General features: G+C 45.2%; 1 protein-coding gene across 1 annotated transcript; it reads left to right on the top strand.

The window, feature by feature from the left end:
• The first annotated feature begins 16,951 nt into the window (after positions 1 to 16,951).
• Positions 16,952 to 22,370, top strand: LOC109773938 (probable protein S-acyltransferase 14). The gene is made up of 7 exons (XM_020332665.4): positions 16,952 to 17,409; positions 18,257 to 18,500; positions 18,607 to 18,698; positions 20,596 to 20,719; positions 20,808 to 20,893; positions 20,973 to 21,038; positions 21,839 to 22,370. Exons 1-7 carry the CDS (start codon positions 17,197 to 17,199, stop codon positions 21,962 to 21,964), a joined length of 951 nt encoding a protein of 316 aa, XP_020188254.1. The 5' UTR covers positions 16,952 to 17,196; the 3' UTR covers positions 21,965 to 22,370.
• Positions 22,371 to 22,468: the final 98 nt, after the last annotated feature.

The following is a 22,468-nucleotide window of genomic DNA, read 5'->3' as shown; positions in this document are numbered from 1 at the left end:
CATAATTGCTACTATGAACTTTCAACTAAATTTTCTCTAGGAACATATCTTAGTAGAACTAAAGTGTAAGCTACGACATTATTTGCAAAGACCTTTTGACTATGTTCATGATAATTAAGTTCATCTGATTATTTAATGAACTCCCACTTAGATAGACATCCCTCTAGTCATCTAAGTGATACATGATCCGAATCGACTAGGCCGTGTCCGATCATCACGTGAGACGAACTAGTCATCATCGGTGAACATCTCCATGTTGATCGTATCTACTATACGACTCATGTTCGACCTTTCGGTCTCTTGTGTTCCGAGGCCATGTCTGTACATGCTAGGCTCGTCAAGTCAACCTAAGTGTTTTGCTTGTGTTCCGAGGCCATGTCTGTACATGCTAGGCTTGTCAACACCCATTGTATGCGAACGTTAGAATCTATCACAACCGATCATCACGTGGTGCTTCGAAACAACGAACCTTCGCAACGGTGCACAGTTAGGGGGAACACATCTCTTGAAATTTTAGTGAGGGATCATCTTATTTATGCTACCGTCGTTCTAAGCAAATAAGCGGTAAACATGACAAACATCACATGCAAATCATAAAGTGACATGATATGGCCAATATCATCTTGCGCCTTTTGATCTCCATCTTCGAGGCGCGGCATGAGCACCTTCGTCACTAGCATGACACCATGATCTCCATCATCGTGTCTTCATGAAGTTGTCTCGCCAACTATTACTTCTACTACTATGGCTAACGGTTAGCAATAAAGTAAAGTAATTACATGACGTTTTTCATTGACACGCAGGTCATACAATAAATTAAGACAACTCCTATGGCTCCTGCCGGTTGTCATACTCATCGACATGCAAGTCGTGATTCCTATTACAAGAACATGATCAATCTCATACATCACATATATCATTCATCACAACCTTTTGGCCATATCACATCACATAACATACACTGCAAAAACAAGTTAGACGTCCTCTAATTGTTGTTGCATGTTTTACGTGGCTGCTATGGGTTTCTAGCAAGACGTTTCTTACCCACGCAAAAGCCACAATGGTGATATGCCAATTGCTATTTACCCTTCATAAGGACCCTTTTCATCGAATCCGATCTGACTAAAGTGGGAGAGACAGACACCCGCTAGCCACCTTATGCATCAAGTGCATGTCAGTCGGTGGAACCTGTCTCACGTAAGAGTACGTGTAAGGTCGGTCCGGGCCGCTTCATCCCACAATGCCGCCGAATCAAGATAAGACTACTAACAGCAAGCAAATTGAACAAATCATCGCCCACAACTACTTTGTGTTCTACTTGTGCATAGAATCTACGCATAGACCTGGCTCATGATGCCACTGTTGGGGAACGTAGCAGAAATTCAAAATTTTCCTACGTCTCACCAAGATCAATCTAGGAGATGCTAGCAACGAGAGGGGAGGAGTGCATCTACATACCCTTGTAGATCGCGAGCGGAAGCGTTCAAGAGAACGGGGTTGATGGAGTCGTACTCGTCGTGATCCAAATCACCGATGATCCTAGCGCCGAACGGACGGCACCTCCGCGTTCAACACACGTACGGAGCGGGGACGTCTCCTCCTTCTTGATCCAGCAAGGGGGGAGGAGAAGTTGATGGAGATCCAGCAGCACGACGGCGTGGTGGTGGAAGTAGCGGGATCCCGGCAGGGCTTCACCAAGCGCAAGTGGGGAGGAAGAGGTGTCACGGGAGGGAGGGAGGCGCCAGGGCTTGGGGTGCTGCTCCCATGCGCCTCCCCACTATATATAGGGGTGGAGGGGGCTGGTTTCTTGCCCTCCAAGTCCATTGGGGTGTTGGCAAAGGTGGGGGAAAGATATCTCATCATTTCCCTTCCCCACCGATTGTTATCCCCCTTTTTTAGGGATCTTGATCTTATCCCTTCGGGATATGATCTTATTCCTTCTAAGGTGGGATCTTGGTGCGCCTTGACCAGGGGTGTGGGGCCTTGCCCCCATTACCCACGTTCATGTGGGTCCCCCCATGCAGGTGGGCCCACTTCGGAACCTTCTAGAACCTTCCCGGTACAATACCGAAAAATCCCAAACATTTTCCGGTGGCCAAAATAGGACTTCCCATATATAAATCTTTACCTCCGGACCATTCTGAAACTCCTCGTGACGTTCGGGATCTCATCCGGGACTCCGAACAACTTTCAGTTAACCGCATACTAATATCTCTACAACTCTAGCGTCACCGAACCTTAAGTGTGTAGACCCTACGGGTTCGGGAGACATGCAGACATGACCGAGACGACTCTCCGGTCAATAACCAACAACGGGATCTGGATACCCATGTTGGCTCCCACATGTTCCACGATGATCTCATCGGATGAACCACGATGTCGAGGATTCAATCAATCCCGTATACAATTCCCTTTGTCAATCGGTACGTTACTTGCCCGAGATTCGATCGTCGGCATCCCAATACCTTGTTCAATCTCGTTAACGGCAAGTCACTTTACTCGTACCGTAATGCATGATCCCGTGGCTAACTCCTTAGTCACATTGAGCTCATTATGATGATGCATTACCGAGTGGGCCCAGAGATACCTCTCCGTCATACGGAGTGACAAATCCCAGTCTCGATTCGTGCCAACCCAACAGACACTTTCGGAGATACCTGTGTTGGAAATATGCCCTAGAGGCAATAATAAAATGGTTATTATTATATTTCCTTGTTCATGATAATTGTCTATTGTTCATGCTATAATTGTGTTATCCGGAAATCGTAATACATGTGTGAATACATAGACCACAACATGTCCCTAGTGAGCCTCTAGTTGACTAGCTCGTTGATCAACAGATAGTCATGGTTTCCTGACTATGGACATTGGATGTCATTGATAACGGGATCACATCATTAGGAGAATGATGTGATGGACAAGACCCAATCCTAAGCATAGCACAAAGATCGTGTAGTTCGTTTGCTAGAGCTTTTCCAATGTCAAGTATCATTTCCTTAGACCATGAGATCGTGTAACTCCCGGATGCCGTAGGAGTGCTTTGGGTGTACCAAACGTCACAACGTAACTGGGTGACTATAAAGGTGCACTATGGGTATCTCCGAAAGTGTCTGTTGGGTTGGCACGGATCGAGACTGGGACTTGTCACTCCGTATGACGGAGAGGTATCTCTGGGCCCACTCGATAATGCATCATCATAATGAGCTCAATGTGACCAAGTGTTTGGTCATGGGATCATGCATTACGGTACGAGTAAAGTGACTTGCCGGTAACGAGATTGAACGAGGTATTGGGATACCGACGATCGAATCTCGGGCAAGTAACGTACCGATTGACAAAGGGAATTGTATACGGGATTGATTGAATCCTCGACATCGTGGTTCATCCCATGAGATCATCGAGGAACATGTGGGAGCCAACATGGGTATCCAGATCCCGCTGTTGGTTATTGACCGGAGAGTCGTCTCGGTCATGTCTGCATGTCTCCCGAACCCGTAGGGTCTACATACTTAAGGTTCGGTGACGCTAGGGTTGTAGAGATATTAGTATGCGGTAACCCGAAAGTTGTTCGGAGTCCCGGATGAGATCCCGGACGTCACGAGGAGTTCCGGAATGGTCTGGAGGTGAAGAATTATATATAGGAAGTCCAGTTTCGGCCACCGGGAAAGTTTCGGGGGTTGCCGGTATTGTATCGGGACCACCGGAAGGGTCCCGGGGGTCCATCGGGTGGGGCCACCTATCCCGGAGGGCCCCATGGGCTGAAGTGGGAGGGGAACCAGCCCCTGGTGGGCTGGTGCGCCCCCCCGTGGGCCTTCCCCTGCGCCTAGGGTTGGAAACCCTTGGGGTGGGGGCACCCCCACTTGGCTTGGGGGGGAAGCCACCCCTTGGCCGCCGCCCCCTTTGGAGATTGCATCTCCCAGGGCCGGCGCCCCCCCCAGGGGCCCTATATATAGTGGGGGGGAGGGAGGGCAGCCACACCACAGCCCCTGGCGCCTCCCTCTCCCTCCCGTGACACCTCTCCCTCTCGCTGTGCTTGGCGAAGCCCTGCCGAGATCCCCGCTACTTCCACCACCATGCCATCGTGCTGCTGGATCTCCATCAACCTCTCCTTCCCCCTTGCTGGATCAAGAAGGAGGAGACATCGCTGCTCCATACGTGTGTTGAACGCGGAGGTGCCGTCCGTTCGGCGCTCGGTCATCGGTGATTTGGATCACGACGAGTACGACTCCATCAACCCCGTTCACTTGAACGCTTCCGCTCGCGATCTACAAGGGTATGTAGATGCACTCCTTCCTTCTCGTTGCTAGTAAACTCCATAGATGGATCTTGGTGATGCGTAGAAAATTTTAAATTTCTGCAACGATCCCCAACAGTGGCATCATGAGCCAGTCCTATGCATAGTTTCTATGCACGAGTAGAACACAAACTTGTTGTGGGCGTAGATGTTGTCAATTTTTCTTGCCACTACTAGTCTTATCTTGTTTCGGCGGCATTGTGAGATGAAGCGGCCCGGACTGACCTTACACGTACGCTTACGTGAGACAGGTTCCACCGACTGACATGCACTAGTTGCATAAGGTGGCTAGCGGGTGTCTGTCTCTCCCACTTTAGTCGGAACGGATTCGATGAAAAGGGTCCTTATGAAGGGTAAATAGAAATTGGCATATCACGTTGTGGTTTTACGTAGGTAAGAAACGTTCTTGCTAGAAACCTATAGAAGCCACGTAAAAACATGCAACAACAATTAGAGGACGTCTAACTTGTTTTTGCAGCATATGCCTTGTGATGTGATATGGCCAAAAGGATGTGATGAATGAGATATATGTGATGTATGAGATTGATCATGTTCTTGTAATAGGAATCACGACTTGCATGTCGATGAGTATGACAACCGGCAGGAGCCATAGGAGTTGTCTTTATTTTTTGTATGACCTGCGAGTCATCGAATAACGCCATGTAAATTACTTTACTTTATTGCTAAACACGTTAGCCATAGAAGTAGAAGTAATCATTGACGTGACAACTTCATGAAGACACGATGATGGAGATCATGGTGTCATGTCGGTGACGAAGATGATCATGGCGCCCCGAAGATGGAGATCAAAGGAGCAAAATGATATTGGCCATATCATGTCACTATTTGATTGCATGTGATGTTTATCATGTTTTACATCTTATTTGCTTAGAACGACGGTAGCTTAAATAAGATGATCCCTCGCAATAATTTCAAGAAAGTGTTCCCCCTAACTGTGCACCGTTGCGAAGGTTCGTTGTTTCGAAGCACCACGTGATGATCGGGTGTGATAGATTCTAACGTTCGAATACAACGGGTGTAAGCCAGATTTACACACGCAATACACTTAGGTTGACTTGACGAGCCTAGCATGTACAGACATGGCCTCGGAACACGGAAGACCGAAAGGTCGAGCAGGAGTCGTATAGAAGATACGATCAACATGAAGATGTTCACCGATGTTGACTAGTCCGTCTCACGTGATGATCGGACACGGCCTAGTTGACTCGGATCATGTTTCACTTAGATGACTAAAGGGATGTCTATCTGAGTGGGAGTTCATTGAATAATTTGATTAGATGAACTTAATTATCATGAACTTAGTCTAAAATCTTTACAATATGTCTTGTAGATCAAATGGCCCATGTTGCCCTCAACTTCAACGCGTTCCTAGAGAAAATCAAGCTGAAAGATGATGGCAGCAACTATACGGACTGGGTCCGGAATCTGAGGATCATCCTCATAGCTGCCAAGAAAGATTATGTCCTAGAAGCACCGCTAGGTGAAGCACCCATCCCAGAGAACCAAGACGTTATGAACGCTTGGCAGTCACGTGCTGATGATTACTCCCTTGTTCAGTGCGGCATGCTTTACAGCTTAGAACCGGGGCTCCAAAAGCGTTTTGAGCAACACGGAGCATATGAGATGTTCGCAGAGCTGAAAATAGTTTTCCAAGCTCATGTCCGGGTCGAGAGATATGAAGTCTCCGACAAGTTCTTCAGTTGTAAGATGGAGGAAAACAGTTCTGTCAGTGAGCACATACTCAAAATGTCTGGGTTGCACTACCGCTTGACTCAGCTGGGAGTTAATCTCCCGGATGACGCGGTCATTGACAGAATCCTTCAGTCGCTTCCACCGAGCTATAAGAGCTTTGTGATGAACTTCAATATGCAGGGGATGGAAAAGACCATTCCTGAGGTATATTCAATGCTGAAATCAGCGGAGGTGGAGATCAAAAAGGAACATCAAGTGTTGATGGTGAATAAAACCACTAAGTTCAAGAAAGGCAAGGGTAAGAAGAACTTCAAGAAGGACGGCAAGGGAATTGCGGCGCCCGGTAAGCCAGTTGCCGGGAAGAAGCCAAAGAATGGACCCAAGTCTGAGACTGAGTGCTTTTATTGCAAGGGAAGTGGTCACTGGAAGCGGAACTGCCCCAAATACTTAGCGGACAAGAAGGCCGGCAACACCAAAGGTATATGTGATATACATGTAATTGATGTGTACCTTACCAGTACTCGTAGTAGCTCCTGGGTATTTGATACCGGTGCGGTTGCTCATATTTGTAACTCAAAACAGGAGCTGCGGAATAAGCGGAGACTGGCGAAGGACGAGGTGACGATGCGCGTCGGGAATGGTTCCAAGGTCGATGTGATCGCCGTCGGCACGCTACCTCTACATTTACCTACGGGATTAGTTTTAAACCTCAATAATTGTTATTTAGTGCCAGCTTTGAGCATGAACATTGTATCAGGATCTCGTTTAATTCGAGATGGCTACTCATTTAAATCCGAGAATAATGGTTGTTCTATTTATATGAGAGATATGTTTTATGGTCATGCCCCGCTGGTTAATGGTTTATTCTTAATGAATCTCGAACGTGATGTTACACATATTCATAGTGTGAATACCAAAAGATGTAAAGTTGATAACGATAGTCCCACATACTTGTGGCACTGCCGCCTTGGTCACATTGGTGTCAAGCGCATGAAGAAGCTCCATGCTGATGGACTTTTAGAGTCTCTCGATTATGAATCATTTGACACATGCGAACCATGCCTCTTGGGCAAAATGACCAAGACTCCGTTCTCCGGAACAATGGAGCGAGTAACCAACTTATTAGAAATCATACATACTGATGTGTGCGGTCCAATGAGTGTTGAGGCTCGCGGAGGCTATCGTTATGTTCTCACTCTCACTGATGACTTGAGTAGATATGGGTATGTCTACCTAATGAAACACAAGTCTGAGACCTTTGAAAAGTTCAAGGAATTTCAGAGTGAGGTTGAGAATCAACGTGATAGGAAAATAAAGTTCCTACGATCAGATCGTGGAGGGGAATATTTAAGTCACGAATTTGGCACACACTTAAGGAAATGTGGAATAGTTTCACAACTCACACCGCCTGGAACACCTCAGCAAAATGGTGTGTCCGAACGTCGTAATCGCACTCTATTGGATATGGTGCGATCTATGATGTCTCTTACCGATCTACCGCTCTCATTTTGGGGCTATGCTTTAGAGACTGCCGCATTCACTTTAAATAGGGCTCCGTCGAAATCCGTTGAGACGACACCGTATGAATTATGGTTTGGGAAGAAACCTAAGCTGTCGTTTCTAAAAGTTTGGGGATGCGATGCTTATGTCAAGAAACTTCAACCTGAAAAGCTCGAACCCAAGTCGGAAAAATGCGTCTTCATAGGATACCCTAAGGAAACCATTGGGTATACCTTCTACCTCAGATCCGAAGGCAAGATCTTTGTTGCCAAGAACGGGTCCTTTCTGGAGAAAGAGTTTCTCTCGAAATAAGTGAGTGGGAGGAAAGTGGAACTTGATGAGGTGATAGTCACCCCTTCCGAACCGGAAAGTAGCGCAGCGCGGGAAGATGTTCTTGTGGTGCCTGCACCGACTGGGGAGGAAGTTAATGATGATGATCATGAAGCTTCAGATCAAGTTACTGCTGAACTTCGTAGGTCCACAAGGACACGTTCCGCACCAGTGTGGTACGGCAACCCTGTCATGGGAATCATGTTGTTAGACAACGGTGAACCTTCGAACTATGAAGAAGCGATTGCGGGCCCGGATTCCAACAAATGGCTTGAAGCCATGCAATCCGAGATAGGATCCATGTATGAAAACGAAGTATGGACTTTGACTGACTTGCCCGATGATCGGCGAGCCATAGAAAATAAATGGATCTTTAAGAAGAAGACAGACGCGGATGGTAATGTGACCATCTATAAGGCTCGACTTGTCGCTAAGGGTTATCGACAAGTTCAAGGGGTTGACTACGATGAGACTTTCTCACCCGTAGCGAAGCTGAAGTCCGTCCGAATCATGTTAGCAATTGCCGCATTCTATGATTATGAGATATGGCAAATGGATGTCAAAACAGCATTCCTTAACGGCTTTCTTAAGGAAGAATTGTATATGATGCAGCCGGAAGGTTTTGTCGATCCTAAGAATGCTAACAAGGTACGCAAGCTCCAGCGCTCCATCTATGGGCTGGTGCAAGCATCTCGGAGTTGGAACATTCGATTTGATGAGATGATCAAAGCGTTTAGGTTTACACAGACTTATGGAGAAGCCTGTGTTTACAAGAAAGTGAGTGGGAGCTCTGTAGCATTTCTCTTATTATATTTGGATGACATACTATTGATGGGAAATGATATAGAATTCTTGGAAAGTATAAAGGCCTATTTGAATAAGTGTTTTTCAATGGAGGACCTTGGAGAAGCTGCTTATATATTAGGCATCAAGATCTATAGAGATAGATCAAGACGCCTCATTGGTCTTTCACAGAGTACGTACCTTGACAAGATATTGAAGAAGTTCAATATGGATCAGTCCAAGAAGGGGTTCTCGCCTGTATTGCAAGGTGTGCAATTGAGCACGGCTCAATGCCCGACCACGGCAGGAGATAGAGAAAAGATGAGTGTCATCCCCTATGCCTCGGCCATAGGGTCTATTATGTATGCCATGCTGTGTACCAAACCTGATGTAAACCTTGCCGTAAGTTTGGTAGGAAGGTACCAAAGTAATCCCGGCATGGAACACTGGACAGCGGTCAAGAATATCCTGAAGTACCTGAAGAGGACTAAGGATATGTTTCTCGTTTATGGAGGTGACGAAGAGCTCGTCGTAAAGGGTTACGTCGATGCTAGCTTCGACACAGATCTGGATGACTCTAAGTCACAAACCGCATACGTGTATATTTTGATTGGAGGGGCAGTAAGCTGGTGCAGTTGCAAGCAAAGCGTCGTGGCGGGATCTACATGTGAAGCGGAGTACATGGCGGCCTCAGAGGCAGCGCAAGAAGCAATCTGGATGAAGGAGTTCATTACCGACCTAGGGGTGATTCCCAATGCGTCAGGCCCGATGACTCTCTTCTGTGACAACACTGGAGCTATTGCCCTTGCCAAGGAGCCCAGGTTTCACAGGAAGACCAGGCATATCAAGCGTCGCTTCAACTCCATTCGTGAAAGTGTTCAAAATGGAGACATAGATATTTGTAAAGTACATACGGACCTGAATGTAGCAGATCAGTTGACTAAACCTCTCCCTAGAGCAAAACATGATCAACACCAGAACTCTATGGGTGTTCGATTCATCACAATGTAACTAGATTATTGACTCTAGTGCAAGTGGGAGACTCTTGGAAATATGCCCTAGAGGCAATACTAAAATGGTTATTATTATATTTCCTTGTTCATGATAATTGTCTATTGTTCATGCTATAATTGTGTTATCCGGAAATCGTAATACATGTGTGAATACATAGACCACAACATGTCCCTAGTGAGCCTCTAGTTGACTAGCTCGTTGATCAACAGATAGTCATGGTTTCCTGACTATGGACATTGGATGTCATTGATAACGGGATCACATCATTAGGAGAATGATGTGATGGACAAGACCCAATCCTAAGCATAGCACAAAGATCGTGTAGTTCGTTTGCTAGAGCTTTTCCAATGTCAAGTATCATTCCTTAGACCATGAGATCGTGTAACTCCCGGATGCCGTAGGAGTGCTTTGGGTGTACCAAACGTCACAACGTAACTGGGTGACTATAAAGGTGCACTACGGGTAACTCCGAAAGTGTCTGTTGGGTTGGCACGGATCGAGACTGGGATTTGTCACTCCGTATGACGGAGAGGTATCTCTGGGCCCACTCGGTAATGCATCATCATAATGAGCTCAATGTGACCAAGTGTTTGGTCACGGGATCATGCATTACGGTACGAGTAAAGTGACTTGCCGGTAACGAGATTGAACGAGGTATTGGGATACCGACGATCGAATCTCGGGCAAGTAACGTACCGATTGACAAAGGGAATTGTATACGGGATTGATTGAATCCTCGACATCGTGGTTCATCCGATGAGATCATCGAGGAACATGTGGGAGCCAACATGGGTATCCAGATCCCGCTGTTGGTTATTGACCGGAGAGTCGTCTCGGTCATGTCTGCATGTCTCCCGAACCCGTAGGGTCTACACACTTAAGGTTCGGTGACGCTAGGGTTGTAGAGATATTAGTATGCGGTAACCCGAAAGTTGTTCGGAGTCCCGGATGAGATCCCGGACGTCACGAGGAGTTCCGGAATGGTCCGGAGGTGAAGAATTATATATAGGAAGTCCAGTTTCGGCCACCGGGAAAGTTTCGGGGGTTACCGGTATTGTACCAGGACCACCGGAAGGGTCCCGGGGGTCCACCGGGTGGGGCCACCTATCCCGGAGGGCCCCATGGGCTGAAGTGGGAGGGGAACCAGCCCCTGGTGGGCTGGTGCGCCCCCCCTTGGGCCTCCCCCTGCGCCTAGGGTTGGAAACCCTAGGGGTGGGGGCGCCCCCCACTTGGCTTGGGGGGGGGGGAAGCCACCCCTTGGCCGCCGCCCCCCTTGGAGATTGCATCTCCCAGGGCCGGTGCCCCCCCAGGGGCCCTATATATAGTGGGGGGAGGGAGGGCAGCCGCACCACAGCCCCTGGCGCCTCCCTCTCCCTCCCGTGACACCTCTCCCTCTCGCTGTGCTTGGCGAAGCCCTGCCGAGATCCCCGCTACTTCCACCACCACGTCGTCGTGCTGCTGGATCTCTATTAACCTCTCCTTCCCCCTTGCTGGATCAAGAAGGAGGAGACGTCGCTGCTCCGTACGTGTGTTGAACGCGGAGGTGCCGTCCGTTCGGCGCTCGGTCATCGGTGATTTGGATCACGACGAGTACGACTCCATCAACCCCGTTCACTTGAACGCTTCCGCTCGCGATCTACAAGGGTATGTAGATGCACTCTTTCCTTCTCGTTGCTAGTAAACTCCATAGATGGATCTTGGTGATGCGTAGAAACTTTTAAATTTCTGCAACGATCCCCAATAACCTGTAGTGCACCTTTATAGCCACCCAGTTACGTTGTGACGTTTGGTACACCCAAAGCATTCCTACGGTATCCGGGAGTTGCACAATCTCATGGTCTAAGGAAATGATACTTGACATTAGAAAAGCTCTAGCAAACGAACTACACGATCTTGTGCTATGCTTAGGATTGGGTCTTGTCCATCACATCATTCTCCTAATGATGTGATCCCGTTATCAATGACATCCAATGTCCATGGTCAGGAAACCATAACCATCTATTGATCAACGAGCTAGTCAACTAGAGGCTTACTAGGGACATGTTGTGGTCTATGTATTCACACATGTATTACGGTTTCCAGTTAATACAATTATAGCATGAACAATAGACAATTATCATGAACAAGGAAATACAATAATAACCATTTTATTATTGCCTCTAGGGCATATTTCCAACAAGTTTATCCCTCTACATCATGTCATCTTTCTTAATGCGTTACTCTGTTCTTATGAACTTAATACTCTAGATGCAGGCAGGAGTCGGTCGATGTGTGGAGTAATAGTAGTAGATGCAGAATCGTTTCGATCTACTTGTTGTGGACGTGATGCCTATATACATGATCGTGCCTAGATAATGTCATAACTATGCGCTTTTTTATCAATTGCTCGACAGTAATTTGTTCACCCACCGTAATACTTATGCTATCTTGAGAGAAGCCACTAGTGAAACCTATGGACCCCCGGGTCTATCTTTTATCATATAAGTTTCCAATCTACTTTTATTTGCATCTTTTACTTTTCAATCTATATCATAAAAATACAAAAAAAATATTTATCTTATCTTATTATCTCTATCAGATCTCACTTTTGCAAGTTTCCGTGAAGGGATTGACAACCCCTTTATCGCGTTGGTTGCGAGGTTCTTGTTTGTTTGTGTAGGTGCGTGGGACTTTTGAGGAGCCTCCTACTGGATTGATACCTTGGTTCTCAAAAACTGAGGGAAATACTTACGCTACTTTGCTGCATCACCCTTTCCTCTTCAAGGGAAAACCATCGCAGTGCTCAAGAGGTAGCAGCGTGCAATGTGGCAAAGGGAAAAGATTGTTCGTCGAAGGTCACATGGCGGGAGATGACAATCTGACCAGAGGATAGATCCAAGCAGCGGTATCCGCGATGATCAGGGTAGCCCAAGAATATGCACGGAGTGGAACGTGGAGCAAGCTTGTGAGGTGTTGTGGCAGTGAGGTTGGGATAGCACAGCCAACCAAAATTCGTAGCGTGTCATATGGTGGAGGTGAGTTGTGAAGGCTGATGTATGGCGTGGAGGAGGGGTTGGATATGTAGGGACGAAGGTTGAGGAGAAAGGTAGCCATCCGAAGAGCTTCGACCCAGTAGGCAATGGGCATGGATGCCTGAATGAGCAAGGTGCGGAGTATATCATTCGTGGTGCGAAGGGTGTGCTCAGCCTTGCCATTCTGAGGCGAGGTGTAGGGGCAGAAAAATCGGAGGACAATGCCATGCTGGAGAAACAAGTCACGATTGCATTGGTTGTCAAATTCAGTGCCATTGTCACACTGAGGAAACTGTTGAAACTTAAAAAAATGCCATGAACATCAGATTTGGCCTTTAGAGGAAAAGACCACATGTAGTGAGTGAAATCATCAACCACAATCAGATAATATTTGTATCCAGACACTGAGAACATGGGACGTCCAAACATCACAATGTAAAAGCTCAAATGGAGTAAAGGCAGATGTCTTTGATAGATGAAATTGCAAACGTACATGCTTTCCTCTCTGACAGGTGATGACCCACTAGTATAGGGGATCTATCGTAGTCCTTTCGATAAGTAAGAGTGTCGAACCCAACGAGGAGCAGAAGGAAATGACAAGCGGTTTTCAGTAAGGTATTCTTTGCAAGCACTGAAATTATCGGTAACAGATAGTTTTGTGATAAGATAATCCGTAATGGGTAACAAGTAACAAAAGCAAACAAGATGTAGCAAAGGACAAGCCTGGACAAACTCTTATATAAAGCAAAGTGCTCCCAAGGACACATGGGAATTATTGTCGAGCTAGTTTCATCATGCTCATATGATCCGCGTTCCTTACTTGGACAAGCCTCCCACTTATAATTAACCCCTCTCGCAAGCATCCGCAACTACGAAAGAAGAATTAAGGTAAACCTAACTATAGCATGAAACATATGGATCCAAATCAGCCCCTTACGAAGCAACGCATAAACTAGGGTTTAAGCTTCTGTCACTCTAGCAACCCATCATCTACTTATTACTTCTCAATGCCTTCCCCTAGGCCCAAATCATGGTGAAGTGTCATGTAGTCGACGTTCACATAACACCACTAGAGGAGAGACAACATACATCTCATCCAAATATCGAACGAATACCAAATTCACATGATTACTTATAACAAGACTTCTCCCATGTCCTCAGGAACAAACGTAACTACTCACAAAGCATATTCATGTTCATAATCAGAGGAGTATTAATAAGCATCAAGGATATGAACATATGATCTTCCACCGAATAAACCAACTAGCATCAACTACAAGGAGTAATCAACACTACTAGCAACCCACAGGTACCAATCTGAGGTTTTGAGACAAAGATCGGATACAAGAGATGAACTAGGGTTTGAGGGGAGATGGTGCTGGTGAAGATGTTGATGGAGATTGACCCCCTCTTGATGAGAGGATCGATGGTGATGATGATGGCGATGATTTCCCCCTCCCGGAGGGATGTTTCCCCGGCAGAACAGCTCCGCCGGAGCCCTAGATTGGTCCTTCCCAGGTTCCGCCTTGAGACGGCGGCGCTTCGTCCCGAAAGCTTCTCTCTGATTTTTTTTCCAGGGCAAAAGACACCATATAGCAGAAGATGGGAGTCGGGGGCCTGCCAGGGGGCCCACGAGGCACGGGAGGCGCGCCCTCCACCCTCGTGGCTGACTGGTGGCCCCCCTCTGGTGCTTTCTTTGCCCAATATTTTTAATATATTTCAGAAGTGCAAGATGATATTGGCCATATCATGTCACTTTATGATTTGCATGTGATATTTGTCATGTTTACATCTTATTCGCTTAGAACGTTGGTAGCATAAATAAGATGATCCCTCACTAAAATTTCAAGGAATGTGTTCCCCCTAACTGTGCACCATTGCGAAGGTTCGTTGTGTCGAAGCACCACGTGATGATCGGGTGTGATAGATTCTAACGTTCGCATACAACGGGTGTAAGCCAGATTTACACATGCGAAAAACTTAGGTTGACTTGACGAGCCTAGCATGTACAGACATGGCCTCGAAACACGAGAGAACGAAAGGTTGAACATGAGTCGTATGGTAGATGCGATCAACATGGAGATGTTCACCATTGATACTAGTCTGTCTCACGTGATGATCGGACACGGCCTAGTCGATTCGGATCATTATCACTTAGATGACTAGAGGGATGTCTATCTAAGTGGAAGTTCATTAAAATAATTTGATTAGATGAACTTAATTATCATGAACATAGTCTAAATTGTCCTTGCAAATTATGTTGTAGATCAAGAGATCGCGCTTTAGCTCCCTATTTTAATGCGTTCCTAGAGAGAGACTAAGTTGAAAGATATTGTGAGCAATTGTGCGGGCTAGGGCTGTAGTCTGAGGATTGTCCTCACTGCTACATAGAAGGCTTCTGTCCTTGATGCACCGCTCCGTGTGCCAACCCCTCTAGCGTCGTCTGTGGATGTTGTGAACATCTGGCAGACACGTTCTGATGACCACATGATAATTTAGTGCGCCATGCTTTACGGCTTAGAACCGGAGCTCCAAAGGCATTTTTGAACGCCATGGAACATATGAGATGTTCCAAGAGCTGAAATTGGTATTTCAGTCTCATGCCCGTATTGAGAGGTTTGAGATCTTTGACAAGATATTTGCCTACAAGATGGAGGAGAATAGCTCAGCCAATGAGCATGTGCTCAGAATGTCTGGGTACTTCAATCGCTTGAATCAAGTGGGAGTTAATCTTCCAGATAAGAGAGTGATTGACAGAGTTCTCCAGTCACTATCACCAAGCTACTAGAACTTCGTGATGAACTATAACATGCAAGGGAAGATGATCCCGGAGCTGTTCGTCGTACTTAAGGCCGTGAAGGTAGAAATCAAGAAGAAACATCAAGGGTTGGTGGTTAACAAGACGACTGGTTTCAAGAAGGGCAAGGGCAAGAAGGGAAACTTTATGAATGGCAAGCCAGTTGCCGCTCCAGTGAAGAATCCCAAGAACCCAAACCCGAGACGAAGTGCTTCTATTAGGGGAACGGTCACTGGTAGCGGAACTGCCTCAAATACCTTGTAGATAAGAAGGCTGACAACTTCAACAAAAGTATATTTGATATATGTGTTATTGATGTGTACCTTACTAGTACTCATAGTAGCACCTGGGTATTAGATACCGGTTCAGTTGCTAATATTGGCAACTCGAAACAAAAGCTACGGAATAAACGGAGACTAGCTAAGGGCGAGGTGACGATGTGTCTTGAAGTGTTTCCAAGGCTAATGCGATCACCATCGCACGCTCCCTCTACCTTCGGGATTAGCGTTGAACCTAGATAAATGTTGTTTGCATTGGTGTCTGCGTTGAGCATGAACATGATTAGATCATGTTTATTGCAATACGATTATTCATTTAAGTCAGAGAATAATGGTTATTCTGTTTACATGAATAACACCTTCTATGGTCATGCACCCAATGCGAATGGTTTATTGAATCTCGATCGTAGTGATACACATGTTCATCTGGGGGGCGTGGGCGGAGGCGGCGAAGAAGAAGCAACAACGATGTAGAAGAGGAGGCGGCGTGAGAGGGGAAAGGGGATCACGTGGGATGCGGAGGGTGTATCTGGGGAGGGCTCCTTCACTTATAAGAAATCCAGCCAATCCTGCAACCCGCTATGTGGGGGCCTCATCTCATGATGTGCGACCGAAGCAACGAAGGAGACAAAAACGATCGAGCCCAGCAACGGCCCAGCGGTATCGTAACAGTAAAAATCGCATGCGTGGTATAGCCCAACGAGCGCTATTTACGCTATCCTTATTGTGTTTGATGCTCCAATCATCTAGAATGTTATCATCGTTGTTGTAGATCTCACCCTCATTGCCCAACTCCCGTGCTCGATCTGCCGCTATTGTCCGACCCACAGCCTCGACCATCCTTGTGAGATGGCAAAGGAAAACATATATACCAATGAATGAACATGTCTTTTACTCCTCTCCCGTGCATCCTTATGAGGTGACAAAGAAAAGAAAAAACATGTATAACAATAATGAACACGTCTTTTACTCCTCTCTACGCCCTCATGTCGACACGGTTGCACCTTATCAACGCAATAAGAAGATCCACGTTCACCCGTTTATAGCCCACTGCAAACGATGTATAAAATCCTCCTCTTTTTTTTGCTAAAGTATGTTGTTTTGAACTTTGAAACAGCAAACACCACAAGGTTTTGTGTTGTGTCAACATTGAACAGGAAAAAAGTTTTACTTTATTATTATTATTATTATTAAAAAAGATAAAAGTACAATTGGTAAAGGAAAGTGACAACGCGGCGTGGAAGAAGGTCGTGCGGACTCCATCTCTGACCATCGCCTTTCTTCCTCCTCCCTCCCCCTTCCTCCTCCTATCTGCAAATCCTCCTCCCGCACCGCGACCCACGCCCCCTCCCCCCTCCCCCCTCCGGCGGAGGCGGCCGTCGCGGTGGTGCTCGCCCCCCGACCCTCAAGCTGACCCCGCCAAGCCGCTACGCGGAGGCGGCCGGCGCCGGCGTCGGCGGGGCGGAGCGGGGAGACATGCACAGATCGGCGGGGGTCGCGATGGCGTGGAACGTCTTCCGGTTCTGCACGGCGCTCCGGGGCCTGGGCTCCATCATGATCCTGCTCGTCCTCGCCATCGTCGGCGTCACCTACTACGCCGTCGTCCTCTGCAACTACGGCCCCGCCCTCCTCCTCGGCGGCGGCGCCACCCTCGCCGCGCTCGCCGTGCTGCTCCTCTTCCACTTCCTGGTGCGTGCCGCTTTCCACCCGGGGGCGGGGGGGATTTCGCGATTTCGCTTCCTGGCGCGCGCGGTCTCGGCGATTTCCTGATCTAGGCCGGAGATTCGATGCCTGGTTGGGACGATGCGAATTGCGGCGGGATTGGGGGTCGTTAGCTGTTAGAATCTTGGTTCTTCAGAAAGCAATGTTTGGTACCTGGGTGAAATTTCTCTATTTTGGGGAGCTACGATGTTGAATGCGGCATATTCTTGGATTGTTGATGCAGGCATGCTGCCTTTTAGCATATATATCTTCGTATGCTATGCTAGTTTCTTCTTAACAACGCTACGCTATGCTATGCTAGTTCTTCAGGAATCAATGTTTTTTTTAAATGCAGAAATCAATGTCTGGTAATACTACATAGGTAGAAAAATTTCTATTTTGACCATTATGCTGGGGCCCAGGAACGTGTTCTTGGGCTGCTGATGCAGGCATGGTATGCTGCCTTGTGGGACATCTTTCTGTGCCACTCCCATGTTAGTTTCTTCTTAACATTTGCTTCTCTAGGTGGTACTTGTTGGTATGTAGCTAGTTGCAGGCGCGCTGATTAACATTTGTTTTCCTCATATGCTCTGTGGGAGCATAGTAGATCTGTGTAGGATGTGGACGCTTCCTAATGAGAGAAGTTCAGAAAAGATGCTATATTGGGCTGATCCAATGCATTTTGAATGCTGTTCGATTAGTGAGCCACAACATGATCTGCTTCTTCGCAGAATTACTTGGCTGTGAATGCTAGTGGCTTTATCTTGCGACTTGAGGCATGTCCTCCGTATGCTTTTGTCAGTGTTTTAATGGCACAGTTCTGTTGGATTTGCAGCTTGCTATGCTGTTATGGAGCTACTTCTCTGTTGTGTTCACCGACCCTGGTTCTGTTCCGCCAAATTGGAACCTTGATTTTGACGAGGAAAGGGGAGAAACTGCTCCCCTCTCTAGCTCAGACTTCAATAGCCAGATGAACCCACAGCAGTCTATGGCTACCGGTGACACGGGCAATCCGAGGATGAGGTACTGTAGGAAGTGCAACCAACTGAAGCCCCCTCGGTGCCATCATTGCTCTGTTTGTAAGTTCATAATTCTTTCCTCAGGATGAAATGCTATGTTATTCCAGTTATTACTAATTGCATAGTCTACATCGTGCCGCTTATCTATGCCTAAATTGTTTTTCAGGTGGAAGGTGTATTCTTAAGATGGATCATCACTGTGTATGGGTTGTTAATTGTGTCGGGGCGCTGAACTATAAATACTTTCTTCTCTTCCTGGTATGATTTTATTATCCTTGAGACAATGATGGTCCTCTTTGGAAGGCAGATTAGTTAAGCTTTTGTTTTCAAATTATTTTTTACCTCGGAACTAGTTGCTCTTTCTTATCATGTAGATGGATATGCAATATTTGGGTGATACTTTAACCATACCTTTTGAATTAAGAAACTGATTTCCTTTTTCCTGTGCAAATTTTGAAGCTTTAAGAAAAAATTTATGGCATTTTGTGTGTCAATCACTTACTTAGTTCATCATTGATACTAAAAATAGTTTCTGCTTTTGGATGATCCTGTTGTAAACGCATTTAGAAATAAAGTTGTTTTTACGGGGTTTTAATATACAGTTTGTTATGCATGGCGAATAGATATTAGACGTCAGGGGTTCGGCATTTTCCTGTATTCTTAGTTTCTTCTATGTAAGTACAACAATTGAGGAGAAGCTTGTCCAACATCGTCTGAGATGGTTTGGGCATATTCAGCGCAGGCCTCCAGAAGCTCCAGTGCATAGCGGACGGCTAAAGCGTGCGGAGAATGTCAAGAGAGGGCGGGGTAGACCGAATTTGACATGGGAGGAGTCCGTTAAGAGAGACCTGAAGGATTGGAGTATCACCAAAGAGCTAGCTATGGACAGGGGTGCGTGGAAGCTTGCTATCCATGTGCCAGAGCCATGAGTTGGTTGCGAGATCTTATGGGTTTCACCTCTAGCCTACCCCAACTTGTTTGGGACTAAAGGCTTTGTTGTTGTTGTTGTTGTTGTCTTAGTTTCTTCTATGTAAGTACAACAATGATTAAAGGCATCAAATGCAAATTATTAGTTTCTTAACAGATCATTGCATCTGATTACTGTACTGAACAATGCAACACCTCTTTACATGTCCATGCTTCATGGCTCCTGTCAGTACTGTACTCTCTGCCACACCCTCTCCTTGATATATCTGTGCATAGTTAGTCCCCTTGTCAGCCAGGTTATTGCTTGATTAGCTTAGCAAGCAGTTAGCCAACTCCCTTGATAACTTGAAATGCAAGATTTAAATACACTTCTTCCAACTCTTATGTAATAACATCAAAACAAATCCTTTTCGGGCATCAACTCAATATATCTGGTTTTTTAAGACAAAAATTATAAGCTTTAATACCTTGAATTTCTTGCATGCGTAATTAGTAATAATTTATCAAAATGATTCTTCCACTAGTCCAAATTAAATTTTATTATGTTAGTAGTTGTTACTTTCAAAAGCAACGAGTTTAACCTTTTGAAGCGCAATAAATTGACCTAAATTGTGATGTTTCTCTTGCTTGGGATGGATTTTGATTCTGCAAATGATGATACAATTGACTCCAAATAGTTAATTTAGGAGCATTTGAGCATGACAGTGTGGTCATCCCATCTAAAAATATGAGTAAAACTGCATCCTAGAGTTCAGTGCATGAGGTTCTTTCTTTACCCTATTGCGTAGTAGCTTTCAATTCGTCCTCAAGCATGATGCTAGCAACATGTATCATACAGTTATTAAGTGAACATTGATTAATTTCTGTTTTATATTTAAACAATAGTAATGTATTTCCATCTATTTGCTAGTTACTAAAGCTAACCGTCTGTTTCCGGAAATCCGCATTCATTTGTATAAGTTGAAATATTAAGGCCTTTCTCCATTACTTGAAGAGTCATCTCACTTGTGCAGCATGCAGAATGATAAGGCATAGTATAAGCAAGTCCATCAGCTTATTCATATGTTATTGGTGTGTTCAGTGGTCTTTTTATTATATTAACAGCACAAGGACTGCTTGTTCAGTACTTATCTAGGACTTGTTTTGAAACAGCGAACTCTTCCATGCTGCTATGTCAATTATTAGTTTTTTTAACAATTAAATCTGTTTGTTTTTATGGTGCTTGCAGTTTTACACCTTCCTTGAGACGACGCTTGTTACCCTCTCTTTATTGCCTCACTTCATAGCCTTCTTCAGTGATGTCGAGATCCCAGGAAGTCCTTCAGCACTTGCAACCACATTTCTCACATTTGGTAAATGCATTACTAATTTCTTGGAAATAAAGAATGCTTTCAGCTTGATTGATTAAACATCCACTAAAACTATTGATTTTTCTTGCAGTGTTGAATCTGGCCTTTTCCTTGAGCGTTCTGGGTTTTATGATAATGCACATTTCACTTGTTTCTGGTAATACAACAACGATTGAGGTAAGTATCTTGTAATATAAGGTTAAAGTTTACTGTTTGTTATATCATGATGAGATCAATTTGTTACTTTGTTGTTCAGGCATATGAGAAGAAAACTAGTCCACGTTGGATGTATGATCTTGGCCGGAAGAAGAATTTTGCTCAGGTTAGGTTTATAAAAAAACTATCTTTTCATAGTCATCTGGATAATTTTCTATGGTGCTAGTATGTGTCAAATTAGCTTTATTTCAAGAAAATGTTAAACCTGTCTTGTTGAGGTGACTTTAAGTTTAAACTCCCTGTAAATACGATGACTACGTGTGGATTCAGATATTAATGGCAGCTCAGGCTCAACTCATATTCAGTAGTCATATTATCACGTAATATTTTTTTAGAGATGATTAAATAATCATTATGTGAGCTGAGCATGTTGTTATACAAGGTTTGAAATGGCATAACCTGAAATTTCCATGGGGCATGTATTAATGCATAGAACTTTGGTAACTGTGGAAGAAGATTAGCAATGGAAGTTGAAAATTTCCTTATTAAACCGGAATCTAGCACTTGTTTGACAAACCATTGTGTTGGGATATTCAATGATATGCTTTAGTTGTAGTTTCATAAACCTTGAGTGTGCCTTTCACAGGCAGTTCTGCCGGGTACATGATACATATGTGCAACATTACCATATCGATATTATTTTACTTGTGATTCTCTAGCATTTATATTTTATTTCTGGTCTCTACATGGACTGTGATGCCCAAATATAATCAAGGGGGCGAAATATGGAAAGTGCATGTCCTTGATCATGTCCGTATTTGTGACCTTCAACATCTGGAACATGACCTTTCTCTATTATTATTTTCCTTTTTGCTGGCCATAGTACTAACAGACTTAGTAAACAACGACATTCCAGAAGTTACTTTCATGCAAAACTATGTTAGTAAACAGTGGTCTTGTTATCAGGTCTTTGGAAACGACAAAAAGTATTGGTTCATTCCTGCATACTCAGAAGAGGACCTGCGAAGGATGCCCGCTCTGCAGGGCCTCGATTATCCTGTCAGGACAGACTTGGACGGGCAAGAGTTGTAACGACACGAATTTCCCCAGTGCCCCTGATGACACAAGCTTGTGCTGGACGGACAGAATGTTTCATGTAAAATTCGACGGTTTTCACTTGAGCTGTCGATGGTATGGCGAAAGAAAATTAGGCATACTGTATACACCAGCTGTTGTGTTACACTCACTGGTCCTAGAGGGCATGTGATGTAAATTATTTCTAGCATATGTTCTGAAAAGGAAAAAGGGAAATTCCGGTGTCCTCTAGATGGGCATTGAGATGCATATGCTGTACTTTGACTAAGAGTAGCCGGTTCCCATTTGTTGATGAAAAATGACTTGCGTAAATCGGTGGATTTGTGGACGTAATTTTTGTTGTTTTAAGTCTTGTATAATGTCCACTTTGTATGTCCATGTTTCCCTCAAAAAACTCTTTGTATGTCGGTCTCGCACTGAAGTTGCTTGGTATTGGCAGTAGATTACGATAACAGTCTTGCTTGATTGATGTAGTATAAGTAGTTCACTTTTATAAGACCT

Source organism: Aegilops tauschii, chromosome 2, assembly GCF_002575655.3.
Source record: "Aegilops tauschii subsp. strangulata cultivar AL8/78 chromosome 2, Aet v6.0, whole genome shotgun sequence".
NCBI lineage: Eukaryota > Viridiplantae > Streptophyta > Magnoliopsida > Poales > Poaceae > Aegilops > Aegilops tauschii.
Note: the sequence above shows the minus strand (reverse complement) of the source record. Positions and strands in the feature narration are given on the sequence as shown.

What these genes read in the sequence shown, in the direction of transcription:
- LOC109773938 (XM_020332665.4), top strand. Translation starts at nt 17,197, where the DNA reads ATGCACAGATCGGCGGGGGTCGCGATGGCGTGGAACGTCTTCCGGTTC. An exon ending in AATACTTTCTTCTCTTCCTG is followed by an intron (nt 18,699 to 20,595) that starts GTATGATTTTAT and finishes TGGTGCTTGCAG; the next exon opens with TTTTACACCTTCCTTGAGAC. An exon ending in GGAAGAAGAATTTTGCTCAG is followed by an intron (nt 21,039 to 21,838) that starts GTTAGGTTTATA and finishes TCTTGTTATCAG; the next exon opens with GTCTTTGGAAACGACAAAAA.